The sequence below is a fragment of the Microtus oregoni genome, unplaced genomic scaffold (assembly GCF_018167655.1).
Source record: "Microtus oregoni isolate MIOR12 unplaced genomic scaffold, Mior012 000087F_ref0000451, whole genome shotgun sequence".
In the NCBI taxonomy this organism is placed as follows: Eukaryota; Metazoa; Chordata; class Mammalia; order Rodentia; family Cricetidae; genus Microtus; species Microtus oregoni.
In genome coordinates, this window is record NW_024544554.1 from 1,340,730 (window position 1) to 1,357,838 (window position 17,109).

The 17,109-nt window shown below is 41.3% G+C and overlaps 1 protein-coding gene across 1 annotated transcript in view; it reads right to left on the bottom strand.

The window, feature by feature from the left end:
* LOC121442196 (collagen alpha-2(V) chain) overlaps window positions 1-12,985 on the bottom strand; it is a 126,994-nt gene extending 114,009 nt beyond the window's left edge. The window contains exon 1 of the mRNA XM_041643657.1: window positions 12,529-12,985. Within this exon, the coding sequence (XP_041499591.1) occupies window positions 12,529-12,619 (91 nt within the window). The 5' untranslated portion in view covers window positions 12,620-12,985. The remainder of the gene's footprint in view (window positions 1-12,528) is intronic.
* Between the last annotated feature and the right edge of the window lie 4,124 nt (window positions 12,986-17,109).

Below are 17,109 nucleotides of genomic sequence, written 5' to 3' on the forward strand. Positions count from 1 at the left end.
TCTGCAGAGGCCATTCAGCTGGGAGAAGTCTGTTCTTTCTGCTCTCTCTAATTTAGCATGGATGCATTAGGGATTGAGCATCAGTTTTATTAAAGTACATCATGAACTTTGACCATATTCTTTGTCTGTTATCTTTTCCTTTCCCTCACTCTTTTATCACTACCCCTTCCTCCTCTCAAATAGATCCCCTAATAAATTCATGCCATTAGTTTATATATTCAAGTTATTTTTCTTTCTAGATATGTATCATTTCACTTAACATGGTTGATTTCCAGTTCCAACTAAGTTATTACAAATGACATAACTTTATACTTTATGGCTAAAATATGATGAGACATGCATGAATAAGGAAGCGATAATAATTTAAAAACTCTATTGTACATACATGTTACATTTTCTTTATGCATTCATCTTTTGTTAGACAACAAGATTGATTCTTGTCTATCAGACTTTAATCTTAATATTTCATCCATTTGAACTGGAAATACAATATAGCATTTTTTTATATTTCAAGACAGGGATTTTCTCTGTATTAGAGCCTTGGATGTCCTGGAACTTGCTACGTAGACCAGACTAGCCTTGAACTCACAGATATCTGCCTGCCTCTGCCTCCCAAGTGCTGGAATTAAAGGTGTGTGCCACCATTGCCAGGCAGAGAGAGATTTTTAATAGACAGGATTTATGTGGCGTGCCTGTCTGTAAGTCATTCGGTCTTATTTCTTACTTAGAATGTATCAGAGTGAAATTCCAGCAGAACCCTGGAACAAAATGTTCACACATTTACGGTTTGTGAAAGAAAGGAAATGGGAGAGAATCACGGAGATGGAAGAAGGGCAAACAGCATGTTCGAAAATGTTCCGGACTCAATAACTACCAATACAATGAATCTCAGCTGTCTATTCAAGCTGAACGTTTTCACATCTTCCATTTAGCATTATTGTAAAGGGAAATGAGAACTTAAAAACTGGAAGAAATAGGACAATTCTATGGCCTACTCTTCAGGCCAGTTAAAATACTGCTTCCTTTCGTCTCTCAAAACTTTCTTTTCCTCCCCTCTTCCCTTTGCAGCCTCCACCTTTTCTTGTTAGTTCCATATGATCGCTGATGTCACCCTACGAATAAACTGTCAACTTAGTAGGTATATTATGTTGTTGGGGAAAATTAGCATCTATAACTCAGAGCTACAGCCTCCAAGAAATAACCAGAAACATGTATCAAAACTTTAAACCCTAATTTAAAGGGCACATGTATATCACACACAGAAAATACACATTATGGTCCCAATGATCAAACTCTGTATACAATATACTCCGTAGTAATAGAAAATTAGTCTGACCTAGGTGAAGAAAGTTTACATAAATACTCTGTAGGCCCTTGGAGTTTAACAATGCTCTACCACATGCTTTGAAGAAAGCCTCTCGGGCCCAGAGAATTTGAGTCACTTCCCCCAAATCACTGAGTGAATCCATGACAGAGCTGCAATTAGAACGCAGAATTCCTGCATCCCGGTCCAGTTTTAAGTTAGAAGCTTTTCATTAAAATTATTTCAACAATTCATTCATGGCAGAAAGTTGCAGCCTGTTTAGTTGAAGCTCTCATCTCGTTAACTGCATGTTTCCCACCGTGCCAGCAGAATCTTAAAATACACCAGAAGGCAGACAGGCCTGGGAGATGATGGAGCCTTCGTTTAAACACTCAGCAGATTGCTGGGAATTTTGGTCAGCTTCTTGCTCCTAGTCACTTTCGACTCACTGAAAAAGAGATGCCAAGCAACACAGAGGACCTCAGAGATGACTGGTTTTGAGACAAGCTTCCTGAAGAGACACGAATAAAGAAGAAGTAATGAATTTGATAGTTCTCACCTTCTAACGGGAAGCGATTCTTTGTTCACAGAAAAAAAAAACCTGAAGTCCAGTTATAAAGCAGGAAAATGTATCATGGAACCTGGAGCCTTTTATCTTATCGTCTTTCAGCTCAGTTATTTCACTCAGCTGATTGCAATTGACCTGCACCCTCTCAAGAGCTCTTCCTGCCATAGACTTAATGCTCTCTAAACCCTCACTCCTGATCCCCACACACCGCTGCCTGCACAGGACCGATAAGAGTTTGCTCAAAGGTGACTTGAATGCTACTGTTGATATTTCTTAGAAAGAAAAGACAAATCAAAACATTTAATTACCTACAGCAGGAAAAGGAAGACAGTTCAGGGAGAGGGATAAAGAAAAGGAGCTCGGAAGCACCCGTTTGGAAGTTCCTGTAGCGATTTGTTTATTAGGAAGCAAATCCCAATTCCATGGACCAGTTCCCCTGGGGCATGTCTGATATGACAGCCTTAGGATTATATCCTGAAGAACTTTAAATTTTCGGGTTCCCTTTATAACAGAATTGAGGTGACTGCAATGTTCTGATGGGACATCTGTTGACAAGAGCAGAGCTTCTAGAAGAAACTGAAGATCACCTTCCAGAGATGATGAGCCCCAGAGTCTAGCCAAGATGATGAGACACTTTGTCAGCACATTCTAAAGGCCCAAAAATATTGGGAGAAATGTTTCAAGTACAAATTGCCATATAAGGAGCTCACATTAGAGGAAAAACAATTACTCAGTCTGTACAGTAGAGCAATAAGTAGGAGGGCATGTGGATCAAGTTAGTGCCCTGCAGAGCAGAGCATAAGCAAATACTATAGCAGGCAATGCTGGTAGGTGGTCCAAACTATGAGGGAGAGTCTCAAATACGAACTAAAATGTAAGACGATTAAGAAGATGGCACCAAGAGAGACATACATAGATCTAATCTACATGGGAAGTAGAAAAAGACAAGATCTCCTGAGTAAATTGGGAAAGAAGAAGAAGAAGAAGAAGAAGAAGAAGAAGAAGAAGAAGGAGAAGGAGAAGGAGAAGGAGAAGGAGAAGGAGAAGGAGGAGAATGAGGAGGAGGAGAAGAGGAGGAGGAGAAGAAGAAGGAAGAGAAGGAGGAGGAGGAGGAGGAGGAGGAGGAGGAGGCACCCAAAGCTGGGTGTGGAGGCCCATGCCTTTCATCCCAGCACTGGGGAGATAGAACTAGGTGGATCACTGTGAGTTTAAGGTCAGTCTGGTCTACATAGTGAGTTCCAGGACAGTCAGGCCTATGTAGAGCGACTGTCTCAAAATATCAAACCAAAACAAACAAACAAAAGGGAAAGTGGTGACCACACAAAGCTGCAGCATAAGACCCTGGAAAGGCAAAATGTAAATATGGCATCAAAATTCTGAAGAAGTTAAAAATATGTTTCCCTTTTTAGAAAAATGAAACTACATTAACAGGATATGTATCTCAAAATTTATTTTTTTGATTAAGAACTGGACCTTCTCTTTTTTTCTAACATAGTGGTTCTCAACCTAGGGTCAGGACCCCTGTGTCGTTTGGATTACTCTTTCATAGGGGTCTCCTTTTTTTTATTAAAAAAATTTCTGCCTCCTCCCAGCCTCCCATTTCCCTCCCCTACTCCTCTCCCCCCTACCCCCACTCCTCTCCCCCTCCCTCTCCAGTCTGAAGAGCAGTCATAGTTCCCTGCCCTGTGGGAAGTCCAAGGTACTACCCCCTCCTTCCAGGTTTAGGAAGGTGAGCATCCAAACTGGCTAGGCTCCCACAAAGCCAGTACATGCAGTAGGATCAAAACCCAATGTCATTGTCCTTGGCTTCTCATCAGCCCTCATTGTCCGCCATGTTCAGAGAGTCCGGTTTTATCCCATGATTTTTCAGTCCCAGTCCAGCTGGCCTTGGTAAGCTCCCATTAGATCAGCCCCACTGTCTCAGTGGGTGGGTACCCCCCCTCGCGGTCCTGACTTCCTTGCTTGTATTCTCCCTCCTTCTGTTCCTCATTGGGACCTTGGGAGCTCCTTCCAGTGCTCCAGTGTGGGTCCCTGTCTCTATCTCCATCCATCGCCAGATGAAGGTTCTATGGTGATATGCAAGATATTCATCAGTTTGGCTATAGGATAGGTCCATTTCAGGTTGCCTCTCCTCAGCTGACCAAGGTACTAACTGGGGACATCTCCCTGGACACCTGAAAGCCCCTCTAGGGTCAAGTCTCTTGCCAACCCTAAGATGGCTTCCTTAATTAAGATATATACTTCCCTGCTCCCATATCCACCCTTCCTCCATCCCAACTGTCCTATTCCCCCAAGCTCTCCCCATCCTCCCCTTCTCATAGGAGTCTCCTAAACCATTAGACAACACAGATATTTGCATTACAATTCATAACAATAGCAAACTTACAGTTAGGAAATAGCAAAGAAAATAATCTTATGCTTGGGGGGGTCATCACAACATGAGGAACTGTATTGAAGGGTCACAGTGTTAGGAAGGTTGAGAAGCACAGTTCTAGCACATTCCACCAAAAGACCTGAAGGCAGGAACATGAGGCAGCCCATGTGAGCTGCCTATTTATAAATGTAAGAGGTACACTTTACATGTCAATTGTATGGAAATATCATATGGTGCACTAATTTAATTTCATTTTTTCATCCTCCATTTATCTGAACACAAATATCTGCAATAGAACCTGGAATGTCTTCATTGGTTCATCTGAAATGAGTTCTATTGCAATTTGCCCTGATTATATATAAAAGAGTTGAAACTATTCCAATCATTTTCCCTTTTAACAAACATAGCAGATTCCGAGAATAATGGAAGCATCCTGAGCTGTAAGACTGTGAAAGTCAGAGGCTGGGGATGACTGGGGCAAAGCTGTCCTCTGGTGATGACAGGGTTTTTACTCTCATGAGTTCACAGTACTTACGGCGGCTGCTGCTGCTGCTTCTGCTGCGCAAGATCAAGACAAGCAACAGTCCAGCTTAGATGAAGGATGGGCTTATGAGTACCAACCCTATCAGAGGAGCTAATGGCAGGACAAGGATGAAGGAGGGGCTTAAGAGTACCAACCCTATCAGAGGAGCTAATGGGAAAGGATGAAGGAGGGGCTTATGAGTACCAACCCTATCAGAGGAGCTAATGGAAGGGCAAGGATGAAGGAAGGGCTTATGAACACCCAACCTTTAGAGGAGCTAACGGCAGTTGACGGCTGTTGTGGAAGAAAAGGCTAATTTTCTTTAGGATTATGGTCCACTGCTATACTGATATGCTCCAGAGGATGGATACATATTCATATATGTGTGAAACTCTCACTGGACTCAGTCTGCCTTACTTTTCTAAAAGAAGAAGAAGAAGAAGAAGAAGAAGAAGAAGAAGAAGAAGAAGAAGAAGAAGAAGAAGAAAAGAGCATGAAGCTGAAAGCATAAAATTGATAGGATAAAAATATGCACATTTGTTACTTTTGTTCTTATCATTATTGCTATAATAATAATAACCATAATTTTACAAGATACTACTAGTTGAAAATAAACTATAATCAAATGACAGATATATCTGATAGACATCCTATTAACTATTTGATTATATTATTATAAAGTAAATTATCTTATTATAGTTTTATGTATAAAGAAACCAAGATTCAGGAATGATAAGAAAATTTCCAAGACTGTGCAAATATAACTTAAAACCCATGAACCTGGATTCAGTTCAATCACAACTAAATGAATGTCAATAATATTTTCTAATTTTTACAAAAATACTCAACTCTTGAATGCACATGAAATAGCTGTCATGAGCCTACTGGTTCTATAGAAAGGTATTAATCAGAATTCAGAAAGTTTCCCAAAGAGATGAAGAACAAGCAAAAGACATTATCCAAAAGACTTAGTGCAAAACAATTCAAGGATTTTCAGAAAGGAAAAAAAACATGATATGAATTCATGCTATAATCTCTATTTCTCAAGACAATGAATTAGCAGCAATACACTTTGACCACTTAGAGAACAATAGAGAAATGAAAGAAGTTAATCGATACAGACTAACCCACTAAAAATTATAATGACCTGAGGAAGGATGCCACATAGTATTAATCATAAATAAACACAGTGTGATTGTTTACAAAGCAAAAATGAGATTAGTAGCTTTGAAAGTCAGTAGGATAATCCTGACATTCTTTAGATTAAAAAAAGACACAGTACTAATAATCAATGGAATATATTAAAAAGACACAGTATTAATAATCAATGGAATATATGAAGCATGGTACAATAGGCAAGTAAGAATCAATTGCCAGAAGATGCTAAGGTAAATATAAGATCTAAACAAACAACTCATCTTACGGGAGTGAAATAGACACAAGGGAAGCAATTCTCCACATATGGCTCATACAGAGAAAGGTGAGGTGAGGTGATTCCTGTGAGACAGAAAAGGAGGAACACTGGGTTCAACTTAGAGAAAATTAGTTGAACTTTTAGTTGAAATTTCAGTGCAGTCTGAAGAGTAGAGGTTTGGAAAAAGAAGACAGGTATGTGTGTGTGTGTGTGTGTGTGTGTATGTATATGTGTATATGTGTGTATGCATGCATGTGAGTGTGTACACACATATGTACAAGGTCAAGCACAAGCATAAGCACATTATGAGTGATAACTATGAGTGGCTTTTTATTGTGAGGTAAAGCATGACAGAAGGGAAGAGCAAAGGGGTCAGGACCATGATCTTGATATACACAAAAGCTACTGACCTGAGCTAGTGAGAGCTCACTGACTCCGGAATGATAGCAGGGGAACCTGTACAGGATCAAACTAGGCTCACTGAATGTCGAGGATAGTTGTGTGACTTGGGCAGCCTGTGGGGTCACTGACAGTGGAACCAGGATTTATCCCTAGTGCTTCTAACATATTCTCTTTGGAAAGATTCCTTGTTCAAAGTAGATATTGGGGGAGGGCCTTGGTCTTGCCTAGAAGTGAAGAGTCAGACTTTGTTGACTCCCCATGGGAAGGCTTACCCTTTCTAAGGATGGAGGGATGTGGTGGGTATATGGATGGGGTGGGAGGAGAGGAGGAGATAGCTATGTAAAATGAGAAAAATGTACTAAAAAAAATCTTAAGGAAAAAAAAAAGGTGTGCAAGCTAACAAGCATGGCCTTTACTATCTCTTCAAACTATGTGTTCCCAATTGAAGAATTAGAAGGCAAAAAAATGGATTTATGTTTTGTTTTAAATTGCACTGGCAGGAAAATGATATACTTATGTGATGTATACAATATATATCACAACATATATCACAGTTCTGGTGATATAAAATGGCTACAAGAGTGACGAGAAGATGAACTCAGTTGTCATTGCAATGACCCAGAGATGGATGCTGAGGACTTGAACTGAAAAATTTGTAATAAAGATGAATAAGGGTTATATATGGGAAATATTTAGTGAATAAAATAACAAGATTAGTGACTGGCTGAAAATTTACGGACTGAATGAAACAATGAAGTTGCCATTAACTAGCATAAAGGCTATTTAAGAAAAGAGCCCAATCTTGGAGGGTAGAGTTTAGAAAAGTTTAGGTTGAATTTCTGAGTTGTTTTAGATACAGAAGCTCAAAATGGTTCTCAGTGGCTAGACATATACTCCAGAATTCACATAAAAGAGAAAGGACACAACTGGTTCCACAAGGTACATACACACACACACACACACACACACACACACACGCATGCACATACACATGCACGCACACTAACAGTAAATTTAAAGTAAGATTGAGAAGCAAACGAAGACACCTAATGTCATCTTATGGCCTCCACACACATGTCTGCCCCACATTCAAATACACACACATGAACATGTACACACACATGGAAGAAAATTCAAAAAACACAAATTTACAGTAGATTGGAAATATCTCATGGCATATCCAGGTCTCCAGAAAAAAATCGCTGAGAATAATACATATTAGAATGTTAATTAACTCTAAGATAAATTTGGTTTTTTTTAACCTTGTACAATCTACCCAATCTTACGTGGTAGATTAATTATTAACAATCCTAATCTTTTCCTCTTACCATTGATGTATCTCTCATATGTAAACAAATACTTCTCAAAGTTGCCATCCCAGAGTCAAAAACAGTAGATTAAAATGCCCCCATTCAACCCTAACATATGCTCCATGAGGCCAAAGACATGAGTTTTATCCTTGACATGGAGCAAACTGTATGTTTAAAATGATTTCATACTGTCTAGTCAGGCTAGCACAATTCCAGCCTCCCTGTCACACCTTCTCAAGACATAACCGACTCTTTCTGTTTTAGTCTACCATCTTGCATTGAATGCATGTTTGAGATGCTCACAATATTGATTCCAGGCTTAAGATAATAGTGTCAGTATGTAAAAAACAGGAATAGGAGGGATGACAGATGAACTCACATATACCTGAGAATATATCGGAATTACACAAGTCCTCTATGTAACAGAATGATTCATCTAACACCATACAGACACTAGGTTTTGCATTATCTTTTCCTCAAATGACGTCAAATTTATAATGGTTTACCCACACACTTCAGTCAGCCTTACAAATAAAATGAATCACTAAGAAGCCAAAGTCCTAGAGGTTACACTTCCGTGCATGGAAGCCACGGGCACCATCAATACCAGAGGAAAGATGGCCAAAGACATAATACAGTCCTTCACCAGTGTGACCAAGGTCACCCCCAAAGGTCCAATTCTCACACCACATCCAGCCTTACCAGATATATTTAAAAAGAATAAGACCTGGAGAATGTATCAATAACAAGATCTGCAGGTAACTCTTTATGCAATACTAAATTGTGGGGAAAACACACACTGCACTGGACAATACAATGGATTCCCTAAACTCCCATATACAGAGAGAGAAATATTCAGGGTGACACATCACTGTGGTTTAGATAATAATTATATATTGATACACACACACAAACATTTTACTCAAGTATTTCATCCACTGCGATAGTTCGTTCTAGTGTCCTCAATAGTAGAGCACCGTAGCATCACGGTTCACCTAGAACTCAACATTTTCCTGCCCGTTCTTGCAACTTTGTGTGACCATATGACTAAATTCCCGCCACGCATAGGTAACCCTACATGTTTCGAAGACATGAAGGATTCCATTTAAGAAGTGCAGACCCACAGAGTCTCATTTTCTATTTAAATGCGTAGGACACTGCATACAATGTTGGAATCTCTAGCAGCCGCCAGGGCCTGTAAAACCAAAGACAGTGCACTAGGGATCAAAGAATGGAGAGAGAAAAAAAATTGAGTACCCAGCTATTTTCAGAGTACCAGCTTTTCACTCTGCTTGAGAGCTTCTTTTGAATAAGAAAAAAAAAGATTCTGTTTTACTTATCTTGGTTGAAATTGTGTTCTAATACATGGAGCCCTCTAAAATAAATAATAGCGAGTGTAGAACGCTTTTTGAATGTGAATATCTTAAGTGATATATTCATCCTTTGTTTCTTTGGGTCTCATTTGAAATAATGTCATCCAAGTACTGCTGAGTACCACACATCTAATGCCTTCTGTCCGTATTCTTTCAAGATAAATCACAGATATAACATCATAAAAAATTCAAAAGACTCCAATATTTAAAAAAAAAAATACATGCATTTTTTTTCTCTTGGTAGTTTGAAGCTGTCTTGGGATCAAGCTTCAGCATAGGATTGTAGCGGGGGTATTGACAATTTCTAGTGTATGGGCCAAATTTGGCTCTTAGACATATTAAATTTGACTTATGCAATGCTTTCTGAAAAATGTTCACTTGGAATGCCTGAAGTGGGTATGCCTATGTCTTCAGTTCTCCCATCGTCCCCTGCTAAGACACGAAACTGTTGCATCACTACTCATGTGACAAGCCTAGCTTCTGGCAGCACTGAAGACCCCAGTACGTGCTCCCTTCTGAGCCCTCTCTCACTGCATCTCTCCTGCAATGTTGAATACAATGATTCATACTGAGGACTATTCCCTGAGACTAAGCATTCCTAGTGCCAATGACAAAACTGCATAGCTCCCTAGATGTGACATATTGATTCGGAAATAAAATTTCACTGTCAATGGCCTAGTATTTTTCTCTTACAGAAAACAAATGTGGAACATTCCAAAACCCCCCTACACCATACAGACCAGAGGGAGGAGGCGGATCTTGAAAAGGCTGATTTTATCATCTTGGCTCTGCTTTTGGTTACACTATACTTTCAACTAAAGTTAGCCTAAATCTCAAACCCTTTCTCTTAGTTTCTAACAAACTTTTAAAATCCAGTGTTTAAACTTTCCTGATAGGGCAGCTCTATTGTGGCCAGAAGAGTGTCTAAGACTTTATTTGCTCATCTTAGCCTCCACACATGCTCCTGTCAGACGGACACTGCACTGACATTTCCTATCCCAGTCCAAAAGAAGACAGCCATACCTTATACTAACAAAAGGAAAGGCTAAGTGCGCGTTATATACGCAATGCCGGCTTTCTATAACACACATTGGAGAGAACACAAAGGAAAAACCACCATCCACATTACTCACAACAACCACTGGAATCTGAATGCTCTTGACATGCATGCCTTAGACTTCTCCTTAATATTAAAGCATTCCCCACATTTACTCCTCCTCAGAGCAAAAGTTCCATGGGATTACTAGGTTCTGACAGGAGAAACGGAGTACAAGTGTCCACACAGTAGCAATGCACACCCAAGCATTCGGAGCAAGTGAGTTGAGCTTAAACTAAATGGCTCTGCACACACTTCATTACTGAGTCACAAATATCATCCTTACTTACACACACTCTTTTCTGCAATTGATTTTTGATCACATCTATCCGATTGACTATCCAGAATGTCTCTGAGAATTTGTTTTCTGTTTCGGGGTTTAAGTTTCTTTGCTATTTAATGACACTAGGGGCAAAAGAGTTTAGTTCCGAGGCAAAAAGGTTTTGGAACCAACTTTATAGTCTTGATTCCCACAAATAAATATTAGAGAGAGGATAAACCTTTACTTTTCAGTAACACCTACGGAATAAGCAGAACAGCATCGGAGAGGCTTTTAGCGTACGGCCTACCATACAAGGCTTCCTGATATCTTACATCTTCCATTTACGCCCACGTCCAATAGCTGCCACACTTCACAAAAGCTAAGCACATAACTTTAAGATAAGTCAGGAATGAGGTCTTCCAACCAGACATTTTAAAATTGACCGACTGGCTGAAGAAGGGAGTGAGTAGATTCCTGATAGTTAGACGTGTTATAGCTCTCCTAATGCTTGTCCTCCTCTCTCCTAACTCCTCTGTCCCTACACTGACAAGCAACACATCCTTCTCACGGTATCATGAAGAAACATGGTAAGATTCACCTTTTATAAATTCCCTCACTTTTCGGAACAGAGAAACTGACTTTAAAAGTTTCCAGATTTAGAAAAGGGCCCCCTCTACGGGACTCTGACAGACTTGAAACTAATCTCCAGAAGCTTCTTTTCCCCTCCTCACAGTTTTCCAGAACCAACAGTCTCTAAACGTTTTCAGAGGAAAAATCCAGGGAAGAAGGAGACAAATGTACAGAGAGGGGGAAGAAAACACATGAGAAAGACAGTAACAGACAGGATTAACAAGTGTGCTAAGTTAAAAGATCGAAATCAGTACTAGCAGAGACTCAGATCTATGCTGGCCTATTGCAAATGAGAATATGTCTTTATAGGGCGTTTCGATCCTCCGAAGTTAAGGATTTAAGAATCAATGGAGCCATTCGTTTTTGGATGTTTTGTCTTTTATAATATTCTATAGCAGCCATGCCATCTTGCTTAACAGCATGGCCTAAGGAAGATATGCCTTAAAAGGAAGGAAAGGGAAAAAGGAATGAGCAAAGGGAGGGAGGGAAGAAGGAAGGAAGCAAGGATCTAAGGGAAATGTCCTTATCAATACTCTATGCAAAATTAGTTATATATAAGGCATGCTGATTTCCTACCTTCAGTCATTCCTCCCCACCCCCCACCCCCACCCCGGGAACCACACTGTCCCGATAACCAAGCCAGCAGGGTGGGAAAACACAGCCGTTTTAAGAAATCTGGCTTCTATCAGCCTCTGTCATGGAGAAATAAACTTGACTCTCTCTCAGTAAGCAAACACGGTTTTTAAGATCACAGATGAAAACGTCGGCAGGGAAGGATGAGGCTGTGGGAAGAAAGGAATGAGGAGCAAAGACAAAGAAAATTCCGAGCTATCAGAGTGCCGCAGAGGTTTTTCTAAACAAAGACTTTCCACGAAGCTGCTGAAGTTCGCACAGGAAAGACTCCACCCTGCCCAGCTTCGGCAGCGGCTCTCCCTGTTCAGAAAGCGCCAGCCCTCACAACTGCCTCTCACTAAACGTGCCTTCGGGGCTCCGTTTTAAGCACTCTGAAAACGTTTTCTTTGAAACGTCCTACTCCCACATTCAGACAAAAAGACTGATCTAATTCTGCCTCTTCCCGGACGGCAGAAGCCCACTCCGCCAGGGCAGGCACCGAAGTTCCCGAGTCAAGCTGCTTTCCAGGTGCAAGCCCACAGCCCCCTTTCTCAAACTTCAAACCCGGTCTCCTCTGCAAGCTCTTCCTGAAGCTCAACATTCCATCGAGTTCCCAAACCAAGCCATAAACACCGTAAGCAAAGCAAAAAGGCAAACTCACCATTCTCTTGTTCCTGGGCTTTTATTGAGACACGGTGCCCTAATAAAACAGCGAGAATGAGGAGAGGTCTTGCTACCACCCAGTGTGCCATCACGTCTAAATTTGAGACATGTGGGTCCTCCGGGGAACGAAGAGTAGATACTGAGGTCACCGTAGCACCATGAATTCCGCTGAGGGCTCTTCTTCAGCACCAGCCCCCAGGCCGCCTCAGCCTGTTTCAGCACCAACTCCGGCACAGTCTGCGAAAACTTTTTTCAAGCGATGCAGCTTTAAATAGGAAGAATGCTGCCTCCACTTCTTTTCCTGCCCCTTTCGGCTTGTTCAGGCTCATAACCATCCAGTGTCTGCCAAGCAACCGTCTGATTGATGGTAAACAACCAAATCAGAACGCGCGCTTCTGCGACTTGGGTTTTTACTCCTTCTTGTAGATTTTAAGTGCCGATGGAGCCAAACAGAGACAAGGTTTTATTTCTTTCTGTTGAGCGTGTGTGTGTGGTTTTCTGTTTCTTTCTTCTTCTTTTTTTTTTTAAGAAAGCCTATTAGAAGGAGTCTGATCCTCCCCTCCCTACCCTCCCCCCAGACACACACCCACTGACTTTTCCAGAGAAGCTAAAAAGGCTTTAGGGAGGATGTAGAGACTTTTAGGGAGATTGTTTTTATTTTCTTTAGGGTTTAGGTATTTAGAATTATCTTCACCACCAGAAGCCTTTAAAAGGTCATATTTTAAACCCTTTCTTTTGTCTGCCGAGGAAGAATTCTTGACTCAGTTCTCCTTCTGTTCCCTTTCTCATGCCCTCTGAGGAAGAGAGGCAGGCAAGAACAACTGCAAAATGAACTTGAGACACTCTGCGTTAAGTTATAGCCACATCTCTTAAGGAGCAATATCTATACATTTTCCTTGTCCCAGAACATTTTATTATGTTAGCAAAAGGAAAGTCTACTAAGGATTGTGTCGGCTCAGGAAAACACAATGCTTCTGGATGCAGAAAGGGTGGGTTCCAGCATCAGATCCGCCACTCGCCAATTTCCTGAATCTATACATAGTCCTTACCTCTGGGCACTCCAATTTTCTTGTTGGGAAAAGGGCTTTGCCCTGGCCAAGGCGCAGGGTCTGGAGACACTAAAATGAGTAATATGCTATTAACTGCGTTCCAAATTGCAAAGAGCTACAAAAACGTGGAGGGTGCTGTTATTAACCCTCAACCAGCTTTCCATGGGGCACAGTGATCCCAGATGCACGTTCCTCTTGAGAGCAAAAGCATTAACATTGTGCCCTCTTCAGGCTTGACAAGGTCTAAATGCCTTCTGTGCATTTAAAACAGCCTAATATATTTAATACCGGGAGTCCCCCAAGGATCAGGAGTTTGTCCCATGCCATGTGCATGACTAAAATGTTAATTTTTCATCACTGATGAGATACCTTGAGCCACACTGAGCTCTGCCTGGAGGATGCCTTTGGTAGTTTGAATGCCATTGTCCCCTAGAAGATGGTAGGGAGGGTCATTATAAGGAGGTGTGGCTTTGTTGGAGTAGGTGTGGCCTTGTTAGAAGAAGTGTGTCACTGTGGAGGTAGGCTTTGAGGTCTTATATATAATCAAGCCACGCCCAGTCTCAAGCCACGCCCAGTGTTTCGGTTCATTTCCTGTTGCTGGCTGATCAAAGATGTGGAATTCTCTGCTCGTCTCCAGCACCATGTCCCAGCATGCTGCTAATGTTCTAAGTGTCTTAACTTTAATCCAGCCAATTAAATGTCTTTCTTTAGAAGAGCTGCTGTGGTCATGGTGTCTCTTCATAACAACAGAAACTCTACCTAAGACAATGGCACATTAGAAACAAAGGCCACATCCATCCTCTACAAGAAACATATGTAAGTGAATAAAAACTATGTCTACATGAAACAAAAAAATACGAACCAGTTATATAACTATGTGTGGAATGTATTAAACCCAAAATAAATTCAAGAAAAAGAAATTGTCTCTAATTAGAATATGGAGATGGGCTTGATTTACTATTTAATTTCCTTGATAAAGAAATCCAGGAGGCTACAGTTTGAGAGGTGTGGGCAGACTCTGGACAAGTTCAAAGAGATGCCTTCTTTTTTTTTTTTTATTGAAATAAAGGAAAAAAAAGTTTCTGCCTCCTCCCAGCCTCCCATTTCCCTCCCCCTCCCCCCACTCCTCTCCCCCTCCCTCTCCAGTCCAAAGAGCAGTCAGGGTTCCCCGCCCTGTGGAAAGTCCAAGGTCCTCCCCCCTCCGTCCATGTCTAGGAAGGTGAACATCCAAACTGGCTAGGCTCCCTCAAAGCCAGAACATTAAGTAGTATCAAAACCCTGTGCCATCGTCCTTGGCTTCACATCAGCCCTCATTGTTCGCCATGTTCAGAGAGTCCAGTTTTATCCCATGCTTTTTCAGTCACAGTCCAGCTGGCCTTGGTGAGCTCCCAATAGATCAGCCCCACTGTCTCAGTGGGTGGGTGCACCCCTCGTGGTCCTGACTTCCTTGCTCATGTTCTCCCTCCTTCTGCTCCTCATTGGGACCTTGGAAGCTCAGTCCATTGCTCCAGTGTGGGTCTCTGTCTCTATCTCCATCCATCACCAGATGAAGCCTTCTATCTCGGCACAGTGACTTCCCTTACCTACATAGCTGTTCCCATGTTGTATTGCTCCCACTTACTGAATGGACTAAATGAGGAACAAAAATCAAATGTCTACGTCTTTGAACAATATCTGATAAAAACAAAACATGTTGTCAATACTTTTTTTTTTTTTGTTTTTCAAGACATTTGGAGTCTGTCCTGGAAGTAGCTCTTGTAGACCAGGCTGGCCTCAAACTCACAGAGATCCTCATGCCTCTGCCTCGCAAGTGCTGGGATTAAAGGCGTGCGCCACCACCACCTGGTGTGAATACTCTTTTTAATCCCTCATCAAGAAAATTTCCTTTTGCAATAGATGGAGAGCACTTCAGAAAACCATAACCACTGATAATGCAGAGTTGTGTAACCAAGTCGCAATGGACACATCTACAAAACAACTCGTGAACCCAAGACCCAGAGAACATTGAGAAAGACAGGTAGAAAGAGTCAAAGAAGCAAGGAGCTTGCTGTGAGACTATGTCTCCTACTAATAATGTCAGAAGTTATATCCATAAAGTCTTACCACCATGACTGCCTACCCATGAGTTGACCATGGACAACACCAATAGACATGGCAAATTAGAGAGGGGAAAGACCAGGAGGCCTCAGTCTGGCACAGATAACTACAGGCAATTAAGGAATGCCGAACATGGGAGAAATAGCCTTCCCCATGGAGGAGAATACCAATTGGTTATCCAATACCAAATATTCATTCCTGGAAATACACAGGCAAGTTACATGATACAGGCTGGGCAGGTGGCATTTATGCGCTCAGAAATAGATATGTCTTTCTGTGTGTACTTATTTGCATGTAACTACAATTAATGAAAAAATAGGCCATGAATTTGAAAAAGGAAGGGCAGATAAGAGGGATTGGAGGGAAGAAAGGGAAGAGATCAATGATACAGTTATATTATAATCTGAAAAAGCAAAAAAAAAAAATCTTGTTAAATGGGATCTTGTTAAATCAATGGGAGAGACCGAGAAATAAATGAATACAGGAAAAATGTAGTCTTCTCTGAGATTGCCAGTTTTCTTCTACGATGAGACCATTTTAGATATGAACATTATCCTGGTACCAAAAGCGGCTAAACTTTTGAGGTATCTTGCAATCTCCACTGAAGTACTGAGATAACAGATGGGATCTGGAGCAGAGTGAGCAAATCTCATCCTCGGTGTCTGCTCCCGTCATCGTCCACTTGCTGTGACAACAGTTATTCTGTGATTATTGATCTAGATATTTGCTGTAGGAAGGCCGGCCGCTTGTGATTCCCCGCCTACTGGGGCGTGGCCTCTTATACTACGTACGCGGTCACAGGTTCTGCATCCGCCTTTTTTTCTCCTTCCCCTTGCTCCTTTTTGCCAATTGTTCATTCCGATTGTTTGGATTCGATATTCATTCACCGTTCAAGCAGAGAATCCTGATTTGTAAATTTACCCCTAAATAAATAACTATCTATCTCTCAGTTCTGAGCTAGTGTGGGATTTCTTTTAAGCGTCCGTTCGCCACTTCATCTGGTGGGATCACCCCGACAGATATTCTACGTGTGGACACAACTTTCACAGGGGAAATTGAAAACACAATGTAACCGTCTCCCAGACCCTCGTAGCTTCTACCATCTCTTTATATTGCACTAGAAGTCTGTGATAAGACCATAGGAAACATTTGCCTGAGAACTAAGATAAAACAGTGCCCCCACTACAGTTTTCCATGAGCTTCTGCCCTTTGTTGCCATGAAGCCACAAATAGTGAATTTTTTTTCCAGCTAGAACTTTTCTTCCATGTTTGTCACTGGGTCCCACATGACAATGTGGAAAAGTCTAGAATGGACACAGGTGTCAGCAGATGTACCAGCTTAACAGATACAGTTGAATTCCTGGGAAATTAAGTGTCATTATTTTTTTAGTCTTTAGAGTACAGAACGAGCTCTAGCCATTGCTGCTGGTACA